This window comes from Gorilla gorilla, chromosome 2, assembly GCF_029281585.2.
Source record: "Gorilla gorilla gorilla isolate KB3781 chromosome 2, NHGRI_mGorGor1-v2.1_pri, whole genome shotgun sequence".
NCBI classification, from domain to species: domain Eukaryota; kingdom Metazoa; phylum Chordata; class Mammalia; order Primates; family Hominidae; genus Gorilla; species Gorilla gorilla.
This window is the reverse complement of record NC_086017.1, coordinates 35,394,310-35,422,220: the sequence shown is the minus strand read 5'-3', so window position 1 is coordinate 35,422,220 and position 27,911 is coordinate 35,394,310. Positions and strand designations below refer to the sequence as shown.

Genomic DNA, 27,911 nt, shown 5'->3' with positions numbered 1-27,911 from the left:
AAAACCTTTTGTATCATTTTAAGGTAAAGGCCGAGGGGCAAAGAAAAGGAAAGCATCTGGCTCTGAAAATGAAGGCGATTATAACCCTGGCAGGAAAACATCCAAAACAACAAGCAAGGTAACTGGGAACATCCATTGCATATTAGTGCATGGCTTTTTAAAAAAAGATCTGTGACTTAGTTTGCTTATTACTACAGTCCTGGAACAGCTTTCCACCTTGCATCTCGTATCAATATGGGGCTTGTATTTGGTTAAGAAATTATTCAAGTATAAATTTATATAATCAGGACTATTTCCTAAATAACTGTGCTATAAATTAACCTGCTTAGAATCTTCCATTTCATCCACTGAGCTGTAGTAGTGTTACGCTACCTAAATATTAGACTCTTTCAGACTAAAATATTATTTTTCAGACTAAAGACTGTTTCCTTTTAACTTGGATTTATTTGACCAGGGCTAATTTGATTTTTTTTAATTGAATTCATTTGACTGTGGCTGATTTTTCCAATTAGTCTGACCCTTTTCCAGAAGTACACTGTTTCTTTTAGGTAAATGAATGACATCAGCTCCCCCCATCCCTTTTTATGTTGATTTCCACATTGACCTCTTCCATTCAGTCATCTTCTATGTCTCAGGTCCACCTCGGTGATGCTTTGCATTTTTTTAAACACAGTGCACACATACTACACACGGTGCAGGAGTCTTGTTTCCTCCCATGAATTCTTGATACGTACTTACCAATAGGACAGCTTGAATTTTTACTAATCTGGGCATTGTGCATACTTTTTGGGTAATATATAATTTCAGAAATAAAGGTGTTACATTTTTCAGGCTAGAACTTGGTAAATATGAAACCACCAAGGTGGCGAATTACTGTATGTAATCTTTTTCCTCCAAAAAATAAGATAACTGGTCTTAGACTTAGGTTAGCATTATGATTCTAATTTTAAAAGCACCATTATTTGTAATACTTCCTAAACATAAGCGAAGTTTAAGGCGTGATAGTTCTTAATACTAGTCTTTACTTCCTTTCATAACTTTTAAATCTATTGAAAAAAAATATCTAGAAACCGAAGAAGACATCTTTTGATCAGGATTCAGATGTGGACATCTTCCCCTCAGACTTCCCTACTGAGCCACCTTCTCTGCCACGAACCGGTCGGGCTAGGAAAGAAGTAAAATATTTTGCAGAGTCTGATGAAGAAGAAGAAGATGTTGATTTTGCAATGTTTAATTAAGTGCCCAAAGAGCACAAACAAACATTTTTCAACAAATATCTTGTGTTGTCCTTTTGTCTTCTCTGTCTCAGACTTTTGTACATCTGGCTTATTTTAATGTGATGATGTAATTGACGGTTTTTTATTATTGTGGTAGGCCTTTTAACATTTTGTTCTTACACATACAGTTTTATGCTCTTTTTTACTCATTGAAATGTCACGTACTGTCTGATTGGCTTGTAGAATTGTTATAGACTGCCGTGCATTAGCACAGATTTTAATTGTCATGGTTACAAACTACAGACCTGCTTTTTGAAATGAAATTTAAACATTAAAAATGGAACTGTGTTCTCTGTCTCTTTACTGAAGATAAAGGTGTAGTAAAAGCTCCCACACACCTTTAAAATAAATATATTTTATTCTTTGCCAGGAGACTCCATGGAAAAAGGTAAACAGTATATGAACATAGAAAGCATTGTTAAACAAACAATCTCAATGTACAAACAGAGCCAGTGAAAGTACATCACAGACTTGCTAATATATCAAAAAAAAAAAAAAAAATTCCACTAGTGCTTAAATGAGAACTAAGAAACTGACACTTGTATCTGTTAACCACTCTACCACAGCTTTCACTCTGCTTCATAGTGATTGAACAAGGTCAAAGGAGGCAGATTCTATGCCTGTGTCTTTGGGAGTTAATATTAATTAGCCCCTTGGCATCAAGAAGGCTGGAAAAAAAAATCCCAATATCAGGCATGAATCAGGAAGGACACTAGAGTTACATGGTCCAGGTGGTAGACCAGCCTGCTAATTATCCCATGAAATTTCCCTAATGGCTTGTGAACAGGTAAACAAAAACTTAACACTGAAAAGTGTTTCTGCCTTGGAGGCTATCATTACTGTAAAAATGTTTTTTTTTTTTTTTTAACTGTGTAGTTATGTCATTAAACAAGTAATAAACCACTTTTAATTTAAAGTGACATTAACAATTGAACAAATGACATTTGATTAACTGAACTGGCAGTTACACTGATACAGAATTCTCTTCTGCTAGTGCAGGGAATTTGTATACTTTTACTGGGCAACATGAAATAAAAGATGCAGTTTGAGAGCATCAGAAAGAGCAAAGACAAGCTTCCATACTAACTAAAGTAGAATATCTTCAGCCTTATCTTGTCATACTGTACAATAGTCCTGTTTCCTTACCTTGATGTCTTGACTATTCCATGAAAGCAAGACAGTTAGTTATCTTTTTGAACCTAGGTAGACGTGTACAGTAGTCTATTTCATAACCTTGGTGTCATGGTTATTTTGAGTATGCAAGACAAAAGGAAAGCACCAAACATACAGTATAGAAAGAACAGAGCCATACTTCTGTATGTACAAAGTCTTCAGAAACTTAACCAGGGGTAAATCATTTTGACTGGGTCTTTGCCATGCAATCTTGAGTGTTCAAAGAGGAAAATAGAAGCTTTTAACTAGTTTCTGGTTGCATGAAATGGCTGATTTTTTAGAATTGGAAAAGTTTGTATTTCTAGGTAAGTTACACAGTGAGGAGTATATATATTGATACATATGAAAACTTCTTGGTCCTTCTTGAGTTTTAATATATTTTCAGTCCAAAAACTAAGCAGCAGTAAAAATGTTTTTTCTTGCATTTTAAATCCTGGAACTGAAGGTACTGGGGAATGTTTGAAGTAGCTAGAAAATGTCTTATTGCACGAGTGGTGACTGACTGACCCCACTGTTTTCCACTGAGCTGGGTGAGATGCTAGGACTGTGCTCTGCTGTGTTCCCACTTGAACTTGGGGTCAAGGGTTCATGTCCTTCAGAATTCTCCAGCATTTCTTGAATGAGAGGTGGCATTGATCCAGGAATTTCCATTTTCAAGGTAATTACACGCTCTGCACCTTTTCAGAAGAGATAATGGAAATCTGGTTAAGTTAAGGAGTTAAGCTATGACAGATAACCAGGGACCAATTTTCATATATTTTAACAGAGGTGTTTCCTAAGATTCTTGCTTAGGAGTTATGAAATGTAGATATCAGGTGGCTTTTTGTTGAAAAAGATCCATCGATTACTATCACACTCATAAATACGAAGATAAATGTATTTGGAATGGGAACTGCATCCACCAAAAATCATGTTAGTTTATTGCAAAGTTAGATTGGGTTCTCAGCCAGCTCAGACTCACAGTATGTTGATAGAGAGGGTCTTTTTATGGTCTGCTAGAACTTCGTTCGTCTTTTATGCAAGCAATAACTGATACGATTGCTCCTTTTGATAACAGAAAATTATGCAAACAGTGCCTCCCAGAGGCTATCCTTATTTTACACCATTAAAACATTTTTACTTTGTGGAAAAGCAGCTGAGATATGGTGACGTTTAAATATGATGTCTTAGTTTCAGGAAATAACAATTTACAAAGAGAAGTTCCCGATGAAAGAAGTGTATCTTGAAAAAGACAGGTTGATGCCAGTTACCCACAAACAGAGGAGTTCACAATGTGCAGTGACTATTGACAACTTGATTTAGCAGCACTCTGTCCAGTACAATACCCACTAGGTAGCTAAATTTAAATTTGTTAAATACAATGAGAAAAACAGTGCCTCCGTTGCATAAGCCGCACTTCAAGTGCTCGAGAACCTCTTGTGTCTGGTGGCTACTGAACTGGACAGTACAGATCATTTCTGTAATTGCAGCAAATTCTATTAGATATCACTAGTCTAGTCATCTATACAGAATGATAGTATTATGTTAAACAGCATCATTTTTAAAAATCAAAGATACCGTATTCACAACCACACTGGTATCTGCTGTTTACTTCTATTCTTAATTCCATGCAAGGATGAATTCAGAATGCTCATCGAGGAGACCTCTTAGAAGGAGCTCGAGTTAAGACTGCTTGTCAAACAAGTTCCCTGTGCTTTTAAGCACTTTCTGAAATACAGAGTTTATTCCTTGGCTAGCAAACATCTTCAGAGACAGAGTAAGCAGTCTGATAGGGAAAGGAGAATGACAATAGCCCGTTTGGTACCAGGGATAGCTGCTGAGTTGTCTCTCTACATAGAAAAACCTTACTGTTAAACACTCAACTGTGATATGGATCTAGGCACCTCTGTTAATTGCTTGAGTTGCTACATAAACAGAAAATCACCAGGCAAAGAATATACCTCTTAGGCAAGAATTCCTTTGCTTAGAAGTGTGCAGAAGAAAATGCCTATATACAAAAGAGCAATGGCTAAAGTGATTGAGAGAAACTAACAAAGGTTTAGATATTCAAGAAAAACTGGAGTCAAGGTAACATAAACCAGAGATGTGTAGAAAGCTGGAATTAAATGTATGGACCTAGAGAATTAGCCTGTTTTAGTACATTCTCTTGAAAACAATGTTTTTCTAATCAGTCATGAATTTTAAAGTTCTCAATCATTAAGATAATTGAATAGGGTAAGATTTGAGGTGTGTGTGTGGTTTTTTTTTTTTTTTTTTTTTTTAGAAGGGGGAGGGATACTATTTCCTTTTGATTTCAATGAGAAATGAGTTCCAAGACTTTAAAAGCAGCCATTAAACATTCTCAATTGAATAAAGCGACACAACCTGGTGAGGCCCTCAAGTCCACTGTGTGACTACAGTACTGAGAGCACGAAGACATACCTTTAGCACTGATGCTACGGAGATCTGTGATTTTCATTAAGATCTTTGGAAACATGTGAGGCTTGCTGGGTCGTCTTTTTCTGATATAAATTTTTAGTGCTTCCAGCAATGGTTCTTGTAGCTTATCTACTTTTGTCGGTTCCTCAAGGTCCTGGCGGTCTAGATACCAGGAATAAAGTATTAAACAAAATCAGGATTTATGCCCTTTTCCCCTCTTCCTTGTTTCCTTATTCCTACTGTTATGAGTTCATTAATTTGGTAATTCAATTACATACACAAATTTGCAGACTTACGCAGTTGCTTTAAGCAGTGATACTTGAAAAACAAAAAAAATCGCCCCCCCTTGGTAGTATAAACATTTTGATGCCTGGTTGCTTTTGTCCCAGGGAAAGAATTACCTCCTTTGACCAGAAGGTGTCACTACCGAACTGAATTAAAACAAATCTTGAGCAGGATGGTTTTTTAGCATAAAATAAATCTGCTCCTTAATTAAAACCATTACTTTTTAACCACTTACGATTCAGCCTCCTATAGGCCAGTAGGGGTCACTACAAAGACAAAGAAGAAAGCTAAATTTTATCCCAGTCCTGCGAGGGTTGGTGGGAGGGCCCAGCCAAATACTTGTATGCCTACCCACTAGATAACAAACAGCACATACAAGTCCCTTGTCATCATTCAAACGCCCCCAGACAATTCATTTTACAATAGTGTGATCCTGCCTTTAAGAAAAAAAATCTGTGGCAATTGGAGTAATAGCTTTTTGGGATTTCTTTCTGAGCAGAAGGATCCCAAATACCATTAGTTAATTTGTAACAACATGGAAAAATACAGTGAAACCAGGCATGTATGCCTGGCTTTATTCACATGTTTTCCCATGTAAAACAACTCCAAAAGGGAAATGAGGAATTTTTCACAAATTACAAGTATAAACTGTTCTTCATGGAATTTCATGAGGCTTTTCTACATAGTTGGTACCTCCACAGATTAAGCAGATGGCACTGAGAAGGCCTGTTTCTGTGTCATCCATTTCCAAAGGCAGGAGCTGGTTGGCAAAGGTGAACACAAGGTCAGTCAGAGGACCAAATCCAGCATTGTGCATCTGAGTTCGATTTAGGGTAAGGCCGTCTGAGAAAGTCATGGTGTCTTGTTCTGGGGTATACCTGGTGCAAATTCTAAGAATCTGGAAGGAAAAAAAAATTGATGGATGTTCTAAGCCATCCTGTCCTGAAATCGTCAATCAGATGTAAGCAGGAAATAACATGAAGATTTCCAAGGAGCTCTTACATCACATGGGGCAGTCTGTCCCCCTTTCACATGTTGAATGTCTTCTTTAGCTCTTTCATTAAGAGACTACAAAAGTCAAAACCCAGGGGCTAAAGTTTTTTAGGAAACACTAAACAGGACACAAGAAATTTTGAGAAATATCTTTTTAAAAGTAATTCATTATTTGACTCAAATAAACATTTACTGAGTACCTAATTATGTCCCAGGCACTGTGCCAGGTGCTGGAGGAAAAAAAAAAAAAAAAGATGAATAAGATTCTACTTTTTAAGAGCTTACAGTCTGCAATAAATGACAATTTATTAAATGCATAGTATATATCAAGTTTTGTACATACCCTACATTCAATCTTTCAAACAGCTTGGTAAAGTGAATATTATTCTTATTTTACAAATGAAGGACTTAAGGCTCAGAAAGTTTAGGTGATGTGCCCAATGTCACATAGTTAACATGTAACTGAATCTGACTCAAACCGAAGTTAGGCTCTCTCTCCCATGATGCCTCTGATCACATGGTTACACAGACAGCTGTAATACAAGGGACATGAGTGAAACCAGCAAGGTACTAGGGAGTTCAGAAAAAGGAAAGCTCAGAAATAGCCAAGAGGAAATCAAGGGCAGATCCATAAAGAGGTGGCATTTCAACCAAACCCTAAAGTGTAGGCAGGATTTCTACAGGCAAAAAGCCTGAGTCACTCTGCCAGAGTCTCCCAATCCCCCCCAGTGTATGCTTGACACATAACCCTGTTGGCCCCCTGGGGCACTAGCTACTAAGGAGACTCTTGCTCACTGCCCTGTGCCTCTAGGCCTCACTCAGAGCAAAACAAACTACAAATGCCTTGCTTCTGTAGATACTCAATCCTGGTTCATGTTTCCACTGCCCTATGAAGCCTAAATGCTGGTAAGGAGCTCCGTGCATTGCAGAGCACTTCCCCACCCAGAACCACATTTCTGCACCAACAATAAAGGGTCTCTGCTGACCAGGTTTCCATACTTGACTTTTCCCTCTGAAAAAGTTTCAGAGCTGCTTGAAGCACAGAGAGAAGTAAATCCCACCTGGACAAAAGTGAATAACTCAGGAGGTTGAAGAAGTTGAGAGTTTTTCCCAGATAATGGCACTCAATTTGACTGGGTATAGTCCTGTGAATGTCCACCTCAGTGTCAACCTACAGGAGGGCAGATGTGATCAGAAAGGCCTGCATTATTCCTGTTACATGGCCATGTGCAGAGAGGAGTGGCCTCTGAGGAAGACACAGGACCTCTACCTAGGAGGGGTAGTAAAGCCCTCTCCATCCTGCCCATATTCCCATCAGGTCTCCTAAAAGAAAAACTTCTGTCAAATCTCTCATCTTGTCAGGGAAACACTGGGGGTTTGGGACCAGGACACTTCCCATGGGGAAGACAGTCCTATCCGACTGGTGGTGGATCCCACAAGAGCCTCAAACCCACTGGACCACATGAACCATGATGGGACAGTTGTACTGCAATGGTCACATGCTTTTGGGTTCTCTAAATCTCCAAGAAGGCAGTGACCTAGGAGCCAGCCTTCTCCCTACACAAAGGACTCCAGCGTGGATGAGGAGGAAGGCACCAGGACATCCTATAGAGTGAGGGTGCAGCAGCGCCTCTGTTGGTATGTATTTTTAAAAGTCTGACTTCAGTGTCTTATTGGTTAAAACTCCGAGAGGAAAACTGAATGAGTAAGCACTCTTCATCCCTAACATACAGTAATAGCTAATGTTTTATTGATCACCTACTAGGTACCATACTAAACACTAGTATATTATTTCTCCTATCAACCCATGAATTGTTACTATTAGCTGGGGAAACAAATCTGAATAGCTTATGCTAGGTCACATAAGATAGTAGAATGATTTGATTTCAGCTTTTTCTAGAACCCGTGCTTTTAACCATTGCTCCATAGCTGCCTCATTTTCTCTCCATGCCAATAGTCAAACCTAGACACCTCTCTAAGGTTAGATAACCTTTAGCCCAGTACTGATTTCGATATCAGCCTTACTGGGCACTTTTGTGCAGCACATAACTGCATAACTATTCACGGTGGCCTGCGTGCTGTAGAGGGGTGCAGAGCTTGTGGCCTGGAAACAGAAACTTCATTTTATATTGGGAGGGGTGGTAGAGAGAGATCTAAATCAGGACATGTCCTCAAACTTCTTAATGTTCCTACTATATGATCAAGTGGCATAGTGAATTAGCAACTGATCGTTAATGTGAGTAGTTCTCAAAACACTACCAGGATCTCTCTTCATTTGATGGGTCGTTATTTTCACCTCCCAGATACTTGCCCAGGGGCCCTTCTGAGCTAGCCCAGCCATTTCCACTGGTTTCCCAACTGGTTGACCTGTTTCACTTCATCTTGGTAACTGATGGGGTATGAAGCCATTCCCAATGTCACAGCAGTAAGAAAACCCAGAGGTCATTGGGCATAAAGCCTCACATTTCCCCTGAAAGCGGGAAGTAAAATGTGGTGCCCAAGGTCACACAAGCAATGGTGCTAGAGCCTAGAATACAGGCCTTCCAATCCCCAGCCTGATGTTCCTTCAACTACCTGGAGAAACATTAGGAAATACTGCCTGTGCAGGGAGTTATCAAGTGACAGTCAAAGTTAGCACTTTGGGAGGGCAAGGCGGATGGATCATCTGCAGTCAGGAACTCGAGACCAGCCTGGCCCACATGGTGAAATCTGTCCCTACCAAAAAGTACAAAAATTAGCCAGGCCTGGTGAAGCGCACCTGTAGTCCCATCTGCTGGGGAGGCTGAGGTTGGAGAATCGCTTGAGCTGGGAGGGGGAGGTTGCAGTGAGCTGGGATCACGCCACTGCACTTCAGCCTGGGTGACAGAGTGAGACCCCGTCTCAACAACAACCACCACAACAACAAAGTTAGTATGCTCAATATTTATGGGCCCCAAATCCTGGGATACGTTTCTAGTCTGGAATCAAATGGGTACTAAATAAATCTTTGCAGCTTTAACATGCCGCCAAGAAATGAATGCATGAGATCCGTCCCCTGCAAAAATGAAAGAATCCAGAGATTTGTCGGAAAGGAACAAAAGACCAGGATTTAGGACATTGCAAATTGCCAATAACTCACTTAGAAATCCATATCCAAACTGCAGCCCTCAAATGTTTCTAACTATTCTATTCGAAAAGGTTTTCTTCCTCAAAAGTTAGAATGTGTTTGGATTCTGATGAGTCATTTAAACTATGTTCTGTTGCCTCTCTTCCTAGAAAGTTCAAAGCTGAAACCAAGTACAACTGGTACATCCAGAGAGGAACGCACATGGCCTGAGAAGGAAGACTGCTCAATGTCTTCTTTTATCTGAGGAGCCTCCCTTCCCTGCCCCGGCCCCAGCCTGAAATAGGATGGCCCCCATGTGAAACAGGCATCCTCCTCACTGCTTCCGGCTGGTTCTGTCTCTGGAGAGAACCCAAGTCGTTTCATTTTGTCACACTAAAATCAAATGCCAGTGGCAACCACCAAGTACTTCTCCAGGATTAAAACACTCTTTGTTTGAAAGGAAGGCATCTTATCTGGAAAGACCGGCATGCAGGCCCCACGAGATGGGTAAAAATAGCCTAGGCCAGGCTGTCTCACCAACCAAAGCAGGGCCCTGTTGGACAACACAAAGCTCCAGTTGATGGTCAAAGTTGATCCTCCTCAGGGCAAAAAGAGCCTTCTTTTCCTGCCATCAGCAAAGACAACTGTGCATCTCTCTATTGCTTTTGATGGGAGCGTGTGTTCAGTGTGTGTCCTGGGGGAGGCCCGCTTGATAATGGAACCCTGGAAGAATCTGATGATGTGGGACCCCAGAGGCAGAGCCAGGGACTTGTCCACCAAGCTGCCATCGCCTCTTTTACGGTGAGGGCCTCTGAAGTGATCCTTCATTTCTATTCCTGCTTGAGTACTATGCAGTCAATCCACAGCAGCCAGAGCATGTTGTCCAAAATGTTCATCAGAGGAGAAAACTCCTCAAATGGCTTCTAGTCACCTTCAGAATAAAATCCAAACTTCTTTCTGTGGCCTCAGTGGCCTCTCCCTACCTTGCCAACTTCAACCACTCCTCCTTTCCTTTGCTCATGAACTTCTGGCCATCTTGATCTTCTTTGTGAAGCTTCGATGACTCACTGCTGAGGTAAAGTGTTTGCACTTGCTTTTCCCTCTGGCTTCAGTGCTTTTCCCTGATCTTCACATGGCTCTTTTCTCAGAGTTTAGTTTAAATGTCACCTCCTCTAAAGCCTCAGTGAAAATGCTTTCAAAAACCCATTATTTTCTATCCCACCACCCTTTTGGTTTTTGGAATAAGAAATAACATTGTTTTAAAACTGAGGTATAACGTGTGATGGTTTAAAAATACGTGTGCAAATTCTTTGATCCTACTCCCTTTAAGGGGTGGAGCTTAATTCCCCTCCCCTTGAGTGTGGCCTGGACTTAATGATTTGCTTTTCACAAATAGAATATGGTGAAAGTGATGGTGTGTGACTTCTGAAACTAGGTCACAAAAAGCACTGTCACTTCCATCTTGCTTGCTGTCTCTGGAATCTCTTGCTCTGGGGAAGCTAGCTGACATTTCAAGAGGACAGTTAACCAGCCCCACGGACAGGTCCACAGAGGAAGCAACTGGGTCCTCCCATCAATAACCAGCACTAAATTCCTAGACAAATGTGATGAGCGATTGTGGAGGCGGAGAGCTTCCAGCCTCTGGAATTCTTTAGATGACTGCAGCTCTGGCCAGGGTCTTGATTGCTATTTCATGACAGATACCGAGCCAGAACCACCCAATGAAGTCAGTACCAGATTCCTGACCCACTGTGACTATGGGAGATAATAATGCTTATGTTTTAAGCTGCTAAGTTTTGTGGTATTTTGTTACACTGCAATAGATAATGAATATAGCACCTATGCCTGGAGCTGTACACAAATCTCAAGAGTACAGCTTAAGGCATTCTCCCTAACCATATATCTGTGCAACTACTACCTAGATCAAGATATGAATATTTCTAGCACCTACCAGCTCCTTTGACTTCTCCTAATCAAACCTCTTCCTCAGAAGTAACCATTATTTGACCTATATTCCTACAAGTTAGTTTTGCAAGTTCTTGAACTTCAGATCAATGGAATCATACAGAATATTCTCTTTTGTGTCTGCTTTTATTCACTCAATATTCTCTGTGTGATTCACCCATATGAGTGTACACAGCAATAGTTCATTCTTTTTCACTGCTGTGTAGTATTTCACTATGCAAACCACCACCCTGTTTTCTTTTCTTCATAGCAGTTGTCACGATCTGAGTTTCCTGGCCTATCTCCCTTCTAGAATGTGAGCTCTGAGAATGAGACCGCTCTTTACCTGTCTTGCTCTCTGTTGTGTCTTTAATATCTAGAACAATGTCCTCCATGCAGCAGGTGGTTAATGAATATTTATTGAATGAATAAACTGAATTCCTTCATCAGACTCTCTTCTATTTTGTAAACCTCAGAGGGAGGCATCAAGGGGTTGCCCAGTTTTCAGGCAAAGGAGAAAGCTCAGGTTGCTCAACCATCTTGGTCACTCTACACTGATTGTGTTTGGCAACATGTGGGCAGATCCTGATCTGATTTGACAATTTATCCCCATATGCCTGTGGGAATGTTTAAGTAGTGATACTAGTAACAATGTTTAAGTGGTGATACTAATAACAAAGACACATGCAGCGCATATAGTGCCTGTTGTGATGAGCTCATGGGAACAAAATGTTTTCCCCAATGGGACCTGTAGCCAGCCTGCCTTAACCGAGGAGAAAATACAGATGTTAGAAGCAGCAGGAGTCCCTCGTTACTGTTACTGTCTCTGTTTTGCAGACCAGTACTCTAGCAGCCATTGTTTTGCAATGTTAAGAGAAATAGATGGAATTATTTTAATAATCTATTTTAACTTAAGATATCCAAATTATTTTTGTTTCAACATGTAATCAATACAAAAAAATCATTAAGGAGATATCATACATGTTTAAATACTAAGTCTTTAAAAGACAGTGTTTATTTTGCAATACACACTTCACACCAGGCACATTTCAAGGTGCTCATGAGCCACAGCTGCCTCACAGCTGCTGAACTAGACAGCACAGCCCCAGGTGCTATTGCCTAGCAGCTCAGACACAACACTTCATAAAGGCAGCCTAGGCTTACTCAAGACTGATGATTACAGCTTATTTAAAGGAACACTTACTATGTGCCAGGAACTAATTAACTCAATTCTTTATTCCAGCAACCTGAACGGGGAGGAGCTACTATTCTACTTATTCAATTGGTGAGGAAACTGAGGCTTAGAGAGGTCAGTTAGCTTCCCTAAGTTCACTCAGCTCCTAAATGGCAGAGCTGGGATTTGAATCCAGGGAGTTGGACTGCAAAGCCCACCCTCTTAACCGCTACACTGGCTACCCCATAGCAATTCCTGGTGCCACATGGGGTAATCGTGCCACATCTACAGGTGGGTAAGCTGAGGCTAGGAGAGACCCAGGGCCTCCTTGTGATGGCACAGACGCCCAGGCGCAATGCTGAAGCCCGAGCTCAGGCTGTGGGTCTTTAAGCCCAGAGCTCGCTCCCCACCAGCCTGGGCTCTTGTCTCTACTGAGTCCCCAGGAAGGGGAGAGGGAGGGACAGGTTCACATGGGAACGGCCCTCCATGGCTATACAGCTGCACAGTCTCCAGGGCCTCAAGGAGCCACAAATCACATTTTGAAGTCACACAGGCCGTCACTTTTGCGTCACCAGAAGGAAGGTGCTGCTGTGACTGGCATGGGAATATTTTCCTTGGGGGCAGTAAGGGCAGTGGGTGGCAGGACTCAGGAAGCCATGTGTCTTGTAGGGAAAGACATTAAGTCTTGAAGCCTTAACAGGCGTGATATTCCAAAAGCAGCATATATGCTGGAATTTGAATTTTGACTTTTAATTCATTTGCTCATTCATCCATTCACAAATATTCACTAAATCCCCCTTTTGAGCCTGGAACCCTGCCACAGCGACCAACCCTAAGATGGTTCCTGCTCTCACTGAGACAACAGACTGGGGGAGAAGCTGCTGGGAAATGCACCTGTCATTACGCTATGCCTTAAGAGCTTGGGACAGACCTGCAGTGTGAGGGAGGAATCGGGTGGCTGGTCGGAGAAGGCTTTTCTGAAATGACGGCATTTCAGCTGAGATGAGGAATAGGCCAGGAAGAACATGAGGAGAAGAGGGTGGGTAACCTAGACAGAGGGAATGGGATGTAAAAAGGCTCTGAGTCAGGAAAGAGCTTGACTGAGGCTCGAGGCAGTGCCAGGAGGTGATATAGCAGAGAGAGGCGCCCTTGTGAATTGGGCCAGATGGGCAGCTAGAATTTCCAGTCAAGCTCTTCAACCCCGCCTGGCCTGCCCCCAGTTCTACAACAGTATTTACCTCCTTCACCCATCCTGCCCACTCAGTCCTGGCTCCACACTGACCCTGCTCCCCTTCAGCTTGCCCAACCTGTTGAATGTGGGTTCCGAAGGCAGCTTGCCTGGGTTCAACATGTAGCTCCACTGTTTACTAGCTGCGCGACCTGGGGAAAGTCACTTCCCCTCTCTGAGCTTTCTCCCGTGTTGACAAATACAATCAGTCCCGCTTCTGAAGTTCCAGCTTTGAGAAACATAGGCAATGGCTCTTTTACAAGGGCAACCCCGGCAGAGGCAAGATGGCATGAGCCCCCGTCCAGGAAGGAAGGACCCTCTCGCTGCTTCTGCTGAGTGGTCTGGTTGCACCACCCACGCATCACTGTGGCATACCAGCTTTCCCCATCATTTGCCCACGGGGCTGATATGAAAACCCTGTCTTCAGAATCACAAGTGAATCATTATCCCTTGCTGTGTTCCCACATGGTTTAATTTCATTGTAAAAAATACAGCACTTAATGAATTCTCCACCACAGTCTTTAAACAAACCCTGGCAAAGCAAGTCATTTTCTCATCCGAAAATTGTTCAAGGTTTTCTATTTTGCAAAAGCAATTTTGCCCTCCTTTATCCAGAGGCTGGAAACTCTTCCAGGGAGCTCTACGGGTCTTTGGCTTCCCCTTGGGCCTCAGCTGCCTCACCTGCAAAATGTGGACAATAACAGGACCCCTGAGGGCATAGTGCGACTTAACAATAATACTCAGCATAACTGAGGCCTGTAGGGTGCCACACACTGTTCCAAGCTCTACGTGCCACTTCATTTCATGCTTTCTAGAGCCTGAAAGGAAGCTTCTATTGCCATCTTCATTGTAAATACGAGGAAACTGAGGCTCAGAGAGGGAAGTAACTTTCCCAAGGTCACACAGCTAGTAAGCAGCAGAGCCAGATTTTGAACCCAGGCAAGCTAGTTTCAGAGCCCACATTCAACAGCTGGGGCAAGCTGAAGGGAAAGCAGGATCAATGTGGAGCCAGGATTGCGTGCAGTGGGGTGGGGGCGGGGGGTGAGTGGAGGAGATAAATACTGTGGCAAAAGTAGGGGCAGGCCAGGCGGGTTTGGAGTTGACTGTAGAGTCCAACAGGGCAGGGACTCTCCACTCTGCCATCACACATCCACGAGGTAAGTGCTCAGTAAATACATGTGAGAATCATGACTTCCACCAATATTGACGCAGTGCTACATGACAAGACAGGGCAAACGTTTAAAAGTCAGAGCGTGGTACACCTCTGCTCAAAACCCAGTGACTCTGTAGGACACCAAGAAGGAGAATCTGTGCACAGTCACAGGCCCCCCTCCAGGATCTAAGGTCTCGCCCCCGCTGGCTCACTCCCCTCCAGGCACACTCACTTCCTCCAAGCTGCCGGGGCTTCCTCTGCCCCAGGGCCTTTGAACTCCACTCTCTCTAGGCTCCCCACGACTCACACACCCCTCCCATCAGTGTCTTTTCTTGGGCCTGGCTCTTTCTGGGAAACACTGGGAAATTGTTTCTTCATTCAGGTTTCTTCAAATGCCACCTGTGTCTGAGCTACAGAAACAAGCCCCGGCCCTCCTTTGTTGTGCTCCATCCCTGATTCTGCTTCTGTTCTCCTTTGTTGCATGTAAGACGCTGTCTAATCCATGTATCTGCTTGCTTACTGTCTGTGTCCCCCCCAGGAGGAGGTCGGCTCCATGAGGGCTGGGGTTTTAGCTTGCTTCCCTCTGCTGCCTCCTCAGAGCCTAGAATAGTCCCCGGCACACAGTAGGTCATCAACAGACATTTGCGGAAGGAAGAAGAGAAGGATGGGAGGGAGGGAAGAGGGGTGGAGGGAGAGAAGAGGCAGAGAAAGCGAAGTCTGACCACCTCAAGGTTTGTTTTTACGATTTTTATTTTAAGTTGAGAGAGACTTGATCCTAATTACGTGCAGAGGAGAAGAGGCAGGTGAGAGAGAGTGGAAGAAAAGGCATAAAGGAGACAAAGGAGATTGAACGAGAAGGAAACATGAGGGCAGAGCCAGGTGAAGGGGTCACTCCTGCTCCGGGGCTCCCTCACTTGCCTGAACACAGCCCTAGGATGCTACCAACTCTTGAGTGAAGAAAGAAACATAAAAAACCCATCTGCAGTGGTTATGAAGAGGCTGCCTGTCTTAATAGAGACATTTTTGGCTACTTGGCTCCTGTGGGAAAACATGAAACTCAAAAGTGTGGCCTCAGAATCTTCTGGACCCAACCTCGTGAAGGAAGCCCGGCTGTGGGCTGCCCACTAAATGTTCCCCACCGAGCAAAGGCTAGGATGGGAAATTCCCCTGGAAGGTGAGCAAGGGCAGGACAGGTGAGGCCTTCCATCCCCGTCTGCCTGTCTTATGAGGACTCTCACCTCATGATTCTGAATCAACCCTTCCTGGAGAGCCTCGGCTGCATGTCCCGCAGCTGACTGCATCTTCCTGTGAAAGTGCCAGCCCTGGCAGGTGTGCAGTCGGAAGTATTACCTTGTCTTGTTGAGAGACCACACACAACACGAGACATGTGGCTCTGAACAGGCGGTACTCAATCAGGGCTGGTGACCCTTGAGACAGCCTGGGTTTCCTTTTTAGGGTCTGAGAATAACCTCAGCCTGGGTCTGTCTGTCTGTCCATCTGCCTGGTTACTCTGTCCCACTCTATCCATATATCAATGACTTAGATAAGAAGATTCTTCTAAACAGCTCTGCCAGTTAATATTCTCATTCAAAATATGCTCTTTGAACTTGTGTAATTTCAGGATCTTGTGATTAATTGCCTTTGCTACAAATTCTTGGAAACAAGCTCTTGCCTAGAGCCAAATGGGTATTCCTTCGAGCTTTGTCTGGTATGATTGGAGGTCTTTGCCCTTTAACTATCGGGACATTTTCCTCCCTGGCCTATTGCACCCCAACCCAGACTCCTCACCCCCATGGCCCAGGAAGGAGTGGTTGAAAGTTTCCTGATTCCCACCACAGGGCTGAAATTGCCCACGTTAACCCAGCTTTGGCCTTGTCATCAACATCATTGGCTAAGTACCTACTACGTGCTAGGTATTACAGCTGTTAATATATTTAATCCCATTTAAGTAATTACCTTATTTAATGCCTTGTTGATTCGCATTTCTATTTGTACATAGGTAAACAGAGGCTTAGAGAAGTTAAATAACTTCACCAAGGTCACAAAAATTGGTTTCTGTTCTACTGACTCTACCAAGGGGCTAATGGCTAATTCTTGGATCCATGGGGCTGGAAGAGTGCTGCAGGATTCAGTGTAAGCTGAGATGTGGGAAGAGAGATGCTGGAGGCAGGAAGGGGATTTCTAAATTGAGGAAGGGGATTTAAATCTTGTGGAGACTGCACCCTGATCACTAAGTGTGTGGCTGTGCAGAAATAAGACACTTTCCCGGAGGATCTCAAAGCATACCTCTCACTCCATATGTTGGGGCTGAGTATCACAAACTGTAATCATCTGGCAACTAGACAAAAGAAGGATTAAGAAACAAGCAGAAGGTCAAGGTCAGAGCCTGAGGCCTGGGAAGGCTCCAGGCCCTGCTGGGTAGCTGCGTGATGCAGGGCTGTCAGAATGACACAGCATTGCTTGCTGTGGACTTGATTTGCTGTGAGTCACCTCACAGACCACTCAGACACTGTGGTGGTAACTCCAGTCTCTGCTAATATCTTGGAAGTGTTATGAGGTTTAGGGGAAATTCTACTGAGTGTTACATTTTAAGTTCTTGTCAGGAAAGCATTAAAAGGCCCAGTAATTTTCATTCATTATTCTAATAGCTCATTGTTAACATCATTATTGATTCGCCCAAATTGTCTCTGTTACTCTCTGGTGGTCTAGCTCACTGTGGCCCACAACTCTCTCATCTCTGCTATCCCTAAGGGCTCCTGTTTATGCTTCATATCCTCTTTTACATCCTGTTAGGCCTGGAGGTATCCCAGTGCCACTCTGGCTGTATACCCCACTCCACCCCGATCTTGCACCACCCCCATCTGTGACCTTGGGAAGATCCCTGCCCTCCTGTCTTAGTTCAGGCTACTATAACAGAGACCCGGCCCCTTAAACAACAACATTTGCTTCTCCTAGGTCTAGAGGCTGGAAGTCTGAGGTCAGGGAGCTGGCATGGCTGGGTTCTTGGTGAGGGCTCTCGTCTTAGGCCACAGCTGCCTTCCTGCTATATCCTCACAAGAAAGAGAAAGGGAGCTCTGGTGGCTTCATCTCCTCATAAGGGCACTGATTCCATCTTGGGGCTCCACCCTGTAACCTCCCCTAAACCTAATCGCCCCCGCCCAAAGACCCCACCTCCTAATACCATCACATTGGGAATTAAGGCTTCAACATATACATTTTGGGAGGATGCAAATATTCAGTCATAGCACGTCTGTGGGCCTCAGTTTCCTCACCTGTAAAAAGGGGATCCCTGATGCCCCTTGGCTCCCTGCCCTGCTCACGCTACTGCTTCTAGAGCCTTAAAGAGGGTAAGGGGGTCAGCACACTTTGTCTTCCACAGGCTGGAAGTCCACCCTCTCTTTCCCTGGTGGGGGCTTCAGGCTGGGACTGTTTCCTTGGATGGGAGCAGCTCCCATTAGACGTATGTATGCAGGGAGGCCCATGGAGAAAGTGGGATGGGGGACTGGCCTCCAGGGATGCATCAGAACACAGGGAAAGTAAAATCAGCTTTTGAAGTGCTATAAAAACATTGCTTTTTTATTAGGTCTCTCATAGCTTTGGGTATAAACCATTCTGCAAAGCAAATACAGTTACTATAATTAAGCACACGAACGCACTCCCACTTAGGAGGAGAGAGGTCCCCGTGTGTGGTGGTCGCACAGGAAGCTTGAATGTTTATGTGTCCTGTTTGCTAAACAGACCTGAGGAAGAGTGGCAATGATTACTCAGTAACTTACAGGTGCCAGGGGTCCTGAGAGCATATGTGATGATTTTATTTCTTGTAAAATCAGGGGGTCTGGGGTAAACTTAAAAACAGACCAGCATTCACCTGTAGAGTTTGCCAACCTCAGCCCATTTGAGCCTCGCAGACCTCAGTGAGCCTGAGGGATGGGAATTCAGCCCATTTCACAGATAAGGAGCCAGAGGCTAGGTGAGTCCACCTACTAAGTCAGGTGAGTGCTAGAGTCGAAACTCAAAACCTCCTCTGGAGATCTTCAATGTCTCTTGGTCCCCTCCCTCCCCTCCACGGTGCCCTCTCTCCCTCCCCAGACCCATTGAGAGCTCAAAAAGGCACATACCAGGATGTCCAGGCAGGCGGCCTTCAGCAGGGTAATTTGGTCTGCGATGGTCAAGCCAGTGAAACCAGGCAGACGTTTAGCAAACTCCACGATCTTAATAATGCACTTGGTGGCCAGTTCACTGAATTTGTCCCAGAGGCCCAGGTCCAGTCGGACTCGATGGTCAGCACTGGAATTCTAGGAGAGAGAGAAAATGTCATCAGATACAGTTTCCGGGAAGCTCTATAGGAGGGGAGAAATTCAATGTGTTTCCAATTAGAGGGGGTGACATGTCAGCCTTCAGCAGGCAGGTTGTTGGTGGGACAGCTACATTTTTTTTAGCCTGGATTCATCCTTTTTTTGTGTGTGTGAGACGGAGTCTCGCTCTGTCACCCAGGCTGGAGTGCAGTAGCACGATCTCAGCTCACTGCAACCTCCACCTCCCGGGTTCAAACGATTCTCCTGCCTCAGCCTCCCAAGTAGCTGGGATTACAGGCATGTGCCACCATGCCCAGCTAACCTTTTGTATTTTTAGTAGAGCCAGGGTTTCACCGTGTTAGCCAGGATGGTCTCGATCTCCTGACCTCATGATTCACCCGCCTCGGCCTCCCAAAGTGCTGGGATTACAGGCGTGAGCCACTGTGTCCGGCCGGATTCATCCTTTTAAAACACTTCAAATCTTATGCCTGTACCACTGGATAATCAAGTAACAGAGGAGAGGAAGTATCTCTGTATGCAGTTATCCAGCTAACAAACAAGAAAGGAATGAGGAGTCACCATTTTCTAACTCTGATGAATGAATGGCTCTAAGCATTGACCATCAGTACTTGTTAATCTCTTAAAAACATGCCACCTGTCATGCTGATGTCCTGATGGAAAAACACACCATCACCTATGAAATATTCTGGCCAGAAATCAAACTTGAATCTGACTGAGACTCTAGATAACCTCAGGAAATCCAGGGACATGGCAAACTACACAAAGTGGGTACAGCTATCAACATCCAGAATGCCAGAAAATCCACAAAACCAATGAACTGGTTTCTTCAATAAGAACATTGCAAGAGAGAAAAACAAGTGGAGAGAGAAATCTATAGATTGAAAACAACTCAACCCAAATGCTCATTAACTGATGGGTGGATAAATAAATTGTGATTACAACTTTGCAATGAAAATGCTAGGTAGCGTTAATAAGGAAGGAAACTGTAATACATGCTACAACATGGATAAACCTTGGAAGCATGCTAAACCAAAGAAGGCAGACATAAAACGCCCATACACAAAACGATTCCATTTATATGACGTTCTGGAAAAGGCAAAACTATAGTGATTGAGAACAGTTCAGTGGTTTTCCAGGAGCGGGAAGGCAGGTGGGGACTGACCACAGGTGCACAAGGAAACTCTCTGGAGCAATGGAAATATTCTACATCTTGACTGGAGTCAGGTTATGTGACTGTATACTTTTATCACACTCATCAAACTATACCTTTAAAAAAGATAAAAATTACATTATGTAAATTATACTGCAATAAACCTGACTTAAGATACTGAGAAAACTGACAACCAATTGCATGGTGTAAACCTTATCTAAATTTTAATTCAAAAAATAAACTGTAAAGAGATGGTGATATATATGAGAAAACCAGAAATATGAGCTATTAGGTGTTAGAGATCATTTTATTTTAGGATGGTAATAATGGCACTGATGCTTTACTTTCGTTTGCAGAAGCTTCTTTCATTTAGAATACATATTAAGATATTTACAGATAAAATGTAATTTGCTATCCAACAAAAGGCTGACGTTTGGTTCTCTGACAAATGTAAACAGCTCAGGAGAGGTACTGTGTTTCTCAAACTGATATCTTTAGTTCCCCACCTCAGTTAAAATCAGTCTACAGGAAGTGAATAAAACTAGCTCTTGCTTTGAACGTCTGCATGGAAAGCCAGAAAGAAGAGTTTGCACGAGGTGCCACAGACACTGTAAAAACGATGGTGGTCAACTTTGCCTTCCACGACATTCCTTGTGGAGAGTAGACATGCATCCTCCAGATTTATTTTATTCCTTCCTCAAGGACCTTGGTGGAATACAGTACACTTGGGGGAACATGAGATCAAGATGTGTGGCCATTTGGGCCGTAATTAAATTTAATTAGGCAGTTTATCCGGTTCGTAGGAAGATGACACGGAAGAGAGGGACGGAGAGTCAAGCTTATGGAGGGAAATCATTTTACAATAGAGTATCCATCTGGAAAAAAAGACATTGCCCCGACCCAGCAAGTGTGAACGAAATCTTCATCAACATTGGATGAGGTAACTTTATCACGCGCCAGGGCTGAGAGAGAGGAGCCTGTCGTACCTTCTATTAAAAATAATGCACAGCCGTCTTAACGGCATGTAAATCTAACTCACTATTATGCAAACTGAAGGGAAGAGGCAGTTAATAAAACACAAAATAACCTGGTGTTTTATTATACTGGCTGCTGGATTCATAGGCATGAGGCTTCAAATGGCTTATATATTATCTTCCAGCTGCGGCAAATGGAGAGCCCTGTCCTGCTTGGGTTGGTAATGAAGGCGGCTGTGGGGAGCACCAGGGAAGTGTGGATTTTCAGCAGCATTTCTGAGTGTGCAGGGAGGAAAACCAACAGAGAAGGAGAGGCAGAAAGTGGGGTGGTGAGGAGTGACCCTTGCTGTGAGTATGAGGCAGGCTGATGAGGAAAACAGCCAAGCCAGAAGGGCAAGGGGCTCTCCTCCATCTGCTGCCAACTGAGAGTCTGGCCAGAGCTTCCAGAGGAGGTCCCCTCTTCAGCAGGGGCTACAGGAGCTGCGGCGCCTCCCCAGGATGCTGCGTGGTGGCCCATGTGGAGGGTCGCGCCCATGGCCCCCCAGGGCCATCTTAAGCAGCAGAAAAGCCCAACCCTACTATGAAATCCAATTAAATGGCAAGTTTTGCCACGCAAATGGATCCCTTTCTTCTGCTGGTTTGGTTCTCTGCTGCAACGGGCTGCCTTCCTGGACTGGCAGGACTTTCAGAACAAGACCCATAAAGGAAAGTGGAATCACCAGCATCTTTAAATCCCACTCGAGGCAGCTCCTGGGTATTACAGTGGTTTGTTCAAGCGTTCTGGCTTTTTTTTCAAAGTTAAGAAGGAAATGTAAATTTTCATTAAAGAAATAAAGAATTAAAATTCTGTGGCAATGTTGGGTATATCCATGGAAGTGCCTCCTTCTTCCTCAGGCCTGAAATCCTTCCACCATCCTGGAGACTGATGTCCTTTCAAGTTCAATTTGCAGACCATCCCTGTCACCCACATTCAATTCCTGCATTTTGTATGTTTTTGCATGTAACCACCCCTTTTTCTAGGGCTTGCCTCGTGCCAGGCACTGTTCTACATGCTTAACGATCACTGACTCTCTTTACTTTTCACAGCGCCCCCATGCGGTAGGCACTATTATGGTCCCCATTTGGCTGATAAGGAAGTGAAGGCCCACAGAAGTGCAATCATTTGTGCAAGATCCCGCGGGCGAATTGGAGGGTGTGGGATTCACCCACACAGTTGGGTTGGGGTGTTTAGGCTTCCCACCACTGCACCACGTCACCCCCTCCCTACTGGTTCCTCACATATTTCTCCTTTCTGGTTAGAACTTCCTGACTCCTAAAGCCTGTGGTTGCATCTGTGATCTCCCTCCTTATTGGAATCTCTGGATGCTTCCATCAGGTGGCTACAAGAGCTCCAGCACAGCTATGAAGAGAATGTTATGTGCCAGCCAACATCTCTTTGTGGTCAACACACACATTATCTAGGCACTATGACAGCATGGCTTCGGGAACGTCTGCCCCCAACAGAAGAGAACAGAGGAGAAGGCCCCCAACATGCCTGCAGCATTTTCCTTAGGACCAGATGCCTCCAACGGGTGGGGAGAAGGCAGCTTGGCAGCCACCCTGTAGCTCTGGGTAGACAGGAGGGCGTCATCTTAAAGGCATGGTGCAGTCTGTGGGTAGAGAGGGCTTCGAGCAAAGGGCAATGGGAGAGGGCAGGTAGGGAGGGTCTCTAGAATCTTTTGAGTATTTCCTAGCAGCCTGGCTAAAAGCAGGAGTGATGCCGCAGGATTCCCCTGGAGGTCACGTTTCAGGCGTGCTCCTGGACCACCATCGTCTAAGATTCCTGAGCTGGGACATGACCTTGGAAAGGACCATCTATCCATCTGCAGCCCCTTCACTCCTGGGGTTCAGAGACCTGGGGCCTTGGTCGCGTGCAGGGCTGGGGTGGTGGATATAGTCCAAGGCCCTAGAGGATGTCCAAGAAATGCTAGAATCCTGGAGTGGTCCCAGCTGCTGGAAGGGGCCACGAATGCCTTCTGGAGCTGCAGGGCATATCTGAGAAAGATCAGAAGCCCTGCCCTGTGTCCCTGCCGAAGGCTTCCAGCCAGACACAGCAGCTAGGGGCCACCTTCTTGGAACTGCTTTTTCTCATGACTAGAAACTTCCCTTGGCTCCCTAGGGCTAATGTTCACACACCTTATCCCAGCACCCAAAGCCCCCAGGAAGCTAGCCCTGACCTACCTCCTCAAACTTAGCTCTGCCTCCCTCCCACCCAGCCCCATCCCTGTGAAACCCTGTGCCATGTTCATGCTATTGCTTTTGCTGGGAATGTCTTTCCCTTATTCCATCACTGAGGAAGAATGTGGGTACTTAGCACAGTGCCTACAGAACATTTTTCTTCAAAAGATCAGGTCTTATGTGTGCTGCCAGAGGTTTCTAAATACTCACAACACTTGTGACAAAATTTGATCTCCAGCTAGACTTTGCAGAGAGCGGCAAGCATGGAAAGGTAACATCCATGCACTCCAGTTCTGCACTCACTAGGTGTTACTGTTTGTTATGGGTTAAACTGTGTTCCTCAAAAAGATGTGTTGAAATCCTAGCCCGAGTATGTCAGAAAGTGACGCTATTTGAAAATAGTGTCTTTATAGGGGTAATCAAGTTAAAATGAGGTAATTAGGGTGCGCCCTAATCCAGTATGACTGGCGCCCTTATAAAAAAAAATGTGGAAATCTGGACAGAGGTTGACATGCATAGAGAGAAGACGATGTGAAGAAACACAGGGAGAAGATGACCATGAGAAGACGGAGGATTGGTGTCATGTAACTACAAGCGCTGCCTTCCACGCCAGAAGCTACAAGAGGCAAGAAAGGGCTCTCTCCCAGGGCTGTCAGAGACAGCGTGGCCACGCACACACCTTGATTTTAGACTTCTAGCCTCCAGAAATGCGATCAAATAATGTTGTCTCAAGCCACCCAGTTTGTATTATTTTGTTCCAGCAGCCCTAGGAAACTAACACAGTAGGTATGCAGTCATCGTTTGTTGCAACATGAAAGAATGGTCTAGGTCAGGGGTCCCCAAGTCCTGGGTCGTGGATGGGTACTGGTCGGTGTCCTGCTAGGAACTGGGCCACACGGCAGGAGGTGAGTGGCCAGGAGCGAGCATTATGGCCAGAACTCCACCTCCTTCAGATCAGCGGCGGCATTACATTCTCATAGGAACATGAACCCTACTGCAAAGTGCGCATGCGAGGGATCTAAGTTGCCCTTTATGAGTTTCATCCTGAAACTATCCCCATGCCCAGCATCTATGGAAAAATTCTCTTCCATGAAACTGGTCCTGGTGCCAAGAAGGTTGGGGACCGCTGCTGGGTGATACTGGCAGCACAGGTGTGTTTACTAGCAAGAAACGGAGGCTCACTAAGTTAACAACTGGCTCAAAGTCAGACAGCTGTGAGGTGACAGTGGGGACTGGAACTCGGGTTTCGTGGCCCCCACTGACCTTCTATCCCTCCTGATGCATCTCTCCTGGCAGCCCGAGCTCCCGGAGTTCCAGGTTCTACTCCTCTGGTTGATCGCAAATGTTAGTTTCCAAAAAGCGCACCGAGTCCACCCATGACAAGTGCTCAAAACAGCCTTCCTTTTCTATGGTATGTCTCCTGGAAAGTCTTTCATGTTAATAATTCTGTTTGTGGTCATTTTTCTGAGCAGGTTAAGGGCTTCTTAAATCTTCATAGTTCCTATTCACAAGCCCCTCGGAGGACAGCTTACCTCCCGCCAGGCCCCACGTGGTGATGAGCGGCCCGCACACGGCAGAGCAGTGGGAGGCCGGGAGCAGAGGCGGCCCGGAGCAGACTGCACGAGCTGGGGGTGGGGGCTACACCACCTGGAAATCTGTCCCACTGTCACACCCACGCTAGTTTACAGAACCTGGGCATGTGGCTAGAAAAAATGACAAGACATTTATGATGGGATGGAGAGGAGGAGAGCTGCACATTCGGCACGCCTCCTCTGTGCCGGAAACTGTGCAAGGCGCTCCAGATATTTTTCTCATGGAACCCTCCAGGCAGGAGGTGGATGTTTTTAAAACTCCCATTATACAGATGAAGGAGCTGAGGCACAAATGATGATGTAACTTTCCAAAGTCACATGACTCCTAAGTAGCAGGGGTAAGAGTTGAGCTTGAATTTATGAGGCCCTAAAGCCCAAATGATACTCACTAGGGTTCACCCTAAGGAAGCGGAGAACACGTCCTCAGAGCGAGGATGTTACCTCTGGTTCAGTCCTGATTCTATTTTGGAAAGCTCATCTATAAATAGCTTCTCTCCTGCTTTCCACCTTTCCACAGGGAATCCACCCTGTCTCCTTTTATGGCGGCGGAGGGTCACTGGGTAGAAACCTTCCCAGGGATACTAGCTCTGAAGATTGTGGGTGAGTGCCCTGCCCTGGCCTGAGGTGGGGGTGGTGGGGATATGTTTCTGCCTCTTCCATCCATTCCTGCGGTCTCCTGGGACCCAACCATTTGTCCCAAATCTACCCTAATTAGGGAAGAAAAAAGAACTACTCTTTCAAAGATCTGTAGATGCGCAGTTGGCTGCCTTTCTTATTCCTCTCTGCCCACTAATTCCAAAGGCATCTGACAGGGATGCCACTCTGGTGAAGATGACAGGAAGTTTCTCGCCGTGGAAGCAACTGCCTGTCTAAAAAAAGCTCTTTTTAAAAATGCTCAACTCGGAACTAAGAGCTTGCAGAGAATGTGTTATGGCTGCTGTTATTTATTTATACCACCGACTTCCAGAAAGGATTTTAAGTGGCTCACAATAAAAACACAGCTAGATCTGGGGAGAGATAGTACAAATGAAGAGCACGGTCAGCTGCAAGACTGGCTCGGAGCGCCCTCCACCACGCGGTGGGCAGCAGGCCTCTGGAAGGATGCCCAGTAGTGAAGGGCCACGCTCTAGAGATAAAATCGTGTTTCTGTTTTTCTGCCTGACTGGGAGGTACAAGAAGTCTCCACAATGTGTTTAGGAGGGTGGGCCCCAGTTGAGGACTGGGGGTGACTCACCCCCATATTGGGGTGGATAGGAAAGGGCCCTGGAGGCCTGCAGGGAAGCCTCTCTCTCTTAGGCCAGAAGCCGAGGCTGAGACTAGAATTGGAATGCACGATAGTTTATGTGGGAGGAGATCCCAGGAAGCACTGGAAGAGCAGAGTGGGCAGGGAAGGAAGGCGGCCAGCGGAGATCATCACTGTGGGCAGTCAGAGCTCGATCTAGTTGGGAAACTCTGGGACATGGTTTAGAGGATACCTAAGAGTATCCTGCCCAACGAATAAGGAAGCCGGGGGGTTTATATCTCCAGCTTCTACTCATCAGTGGTGAGGGACCGCTCGCAGGAGTGCCAATGCCTCACATGTGAGCCATCCTGTAGGAATCCCGGTCACACCAGGGCGCATGTTCCAGGAGGGGCAAATGCTGTACGTTGTGTTGTGTTTGTCCTGCCCTCCTCCAGGTTAGAGTGGGAGCTGTTTCACCTGATTACTAGGTGAGTCAGGGTCTGGGCATTGACTTGGCTATGCTAAGATACCACCTGGAGGAGGCGGAGGGGGCCCCTGATGTAGCAGTTACTGGCCCTAGGTATTGCCATATAAAGTCGCTCACCTCATGACCTGGATCAAAAGTCTCCTCTATTCAGGAAGACCTCCCCACTCTCATCTCTTTTCCTCTGACTTTCTTGGAGCTACAAGATTGATTTATCCCTGGGTCACAGCTCTCTCCTCCTAGCTAGATGCTGCCAATGGCCCCAGCTTCCATTCTCCCTTTTTGGCAACCCTCTCAAGGGATTCTGTGTATAGTATAGTGGTTAAAAGAGCTGCCCTGGAGTCAGACTGTTTAGGTTCAAGTCTCACCTCTGACCACTTGTTGACTAAGAGACAAGGGGAAAGTTATCTAGCCTTTCTGTACCTGGCTTTTGCATCTGTAATATGAGGGCAACGAACCCAATTCACAGAGTCCTCATAAGGAATAAAAGAATTAGTATACTTACAGTACTTAGCATGGTCCCTAGTACATAGTAAATGCTCAATAAATATTAGATGTAATAATGATTACAATGATAATAATAAAGATTTTTGACCACAACCATCAATTACTGTTCATTATTTACAGACTCCTCAAGTGGCACTCAAGACTCCGCCAGGCTTTTCCCATTCTCACTTCCCACTCGCTCTCAACTCAACACAGTCCACCATTGCACAGGACCTGTTTTCTCTCATCTTCTCTTTTCGTCCCTTCCCACTGTGCCAGCCTGAGTTCCCTCATTTCTTAGGTCAAGACGCCCTCACCTTGATACACAGCTCAATACAGGGCCTGAAATGCCACTGAATGGTTGGCAATTAGTAAGTATTTCTAAAAGAAATAAATGGCATACTTTCTGGTATTGGTTATTCATCATGTTACTTTTCTGTATTGTCAGATGCACCCAGCATGGGGGCCAGGTCTCTGGAGGGTCAGTTCGTATCCAGTAGAAGGTGCATGTCTGGATGATGTTTCTGCCACTCCACTGCTGGGTAGATATTTTTTGGTTCCATCACAGCAGCTTTTCATAAATTGTCTCATTTCATCCTCCCAACTATTTCACATTATTCCCATTTAGAGATGGGAAAACTGAGGCTGAGAGACATTAGGTAATTTGTTCACTGTCATGGGGCTGATGGTGGCTGAGCAGGACTTGAAGTACATTCGTGTGGTTCCAGGCCTCTGTTCTG

At 44.9% G+C, this 27,911-nt stretch overlaps 2 protein-coding genes across 5 annotated transcripts in view; one reads left to right on the top strand and one right to left on the bottom strand.

The window, feature by feature from the left end:
* The window catches only part of TOP2B (DNA topoisomerase II beta), a 66,810-nt gene extending 65,245 nt beyond the window's left edge, over positions 1 to 1,565 (top strand). For both annotated transcript variants that reach the window (XM_031009063.3, XM_031009064.3), the window contains exons 35-36: positions 24 to 118; positions 1,068 to 1,565. In XM_031009063.3, coding sequence (XP_030864923.1) covers positions 24 to 118; positions 1,068 to 1,238 — 266 coding nt within the window. In that variant the 3' untranslated portion in view covers positions 1,239 to 1,565. The remainder of the gene's footprint in view (positions 1 to 23; positions 119 to 1,067) is intronic.
* A 51-nt stretch (positions 1,566 to 1,616) lies between these two features.
* Positions 1,617 to 27,911, bottom strand: part of RARB (retinoic acid receptor beta) — a 767,532-nt gene continuing 741,237 nt past the window's right edge. For all 3 annotated transcript variants that reach the window (XM_055383341.2, XM_019023891.4, XM_004033753.5), the window contains 4 exons: positions 18,849 to 19,025; positions 5,847 to 6,051; positions 4,872 to 5,030; positions 1,617 to 3,127 (listed from right to left, as the gene is read on the bottom strand). In XM_055383341.2, the coding sequence (XP_055239316.1) occupies positions 2,931 to 3,127; positions 4,872 to 5,030; positions 5,847 to 6,051; positions 18,849 to 19,025 (738 nt within the window). In that variant the 3' untranslated portion in view covers positions 1,617 to 2,930. The remainder of the gene's footprint in view (positions 3,128 to 4,871; positions 5,031 to 5,846; positions 6,052 to 18,848; positions 19,026 to 27,911) is intronic.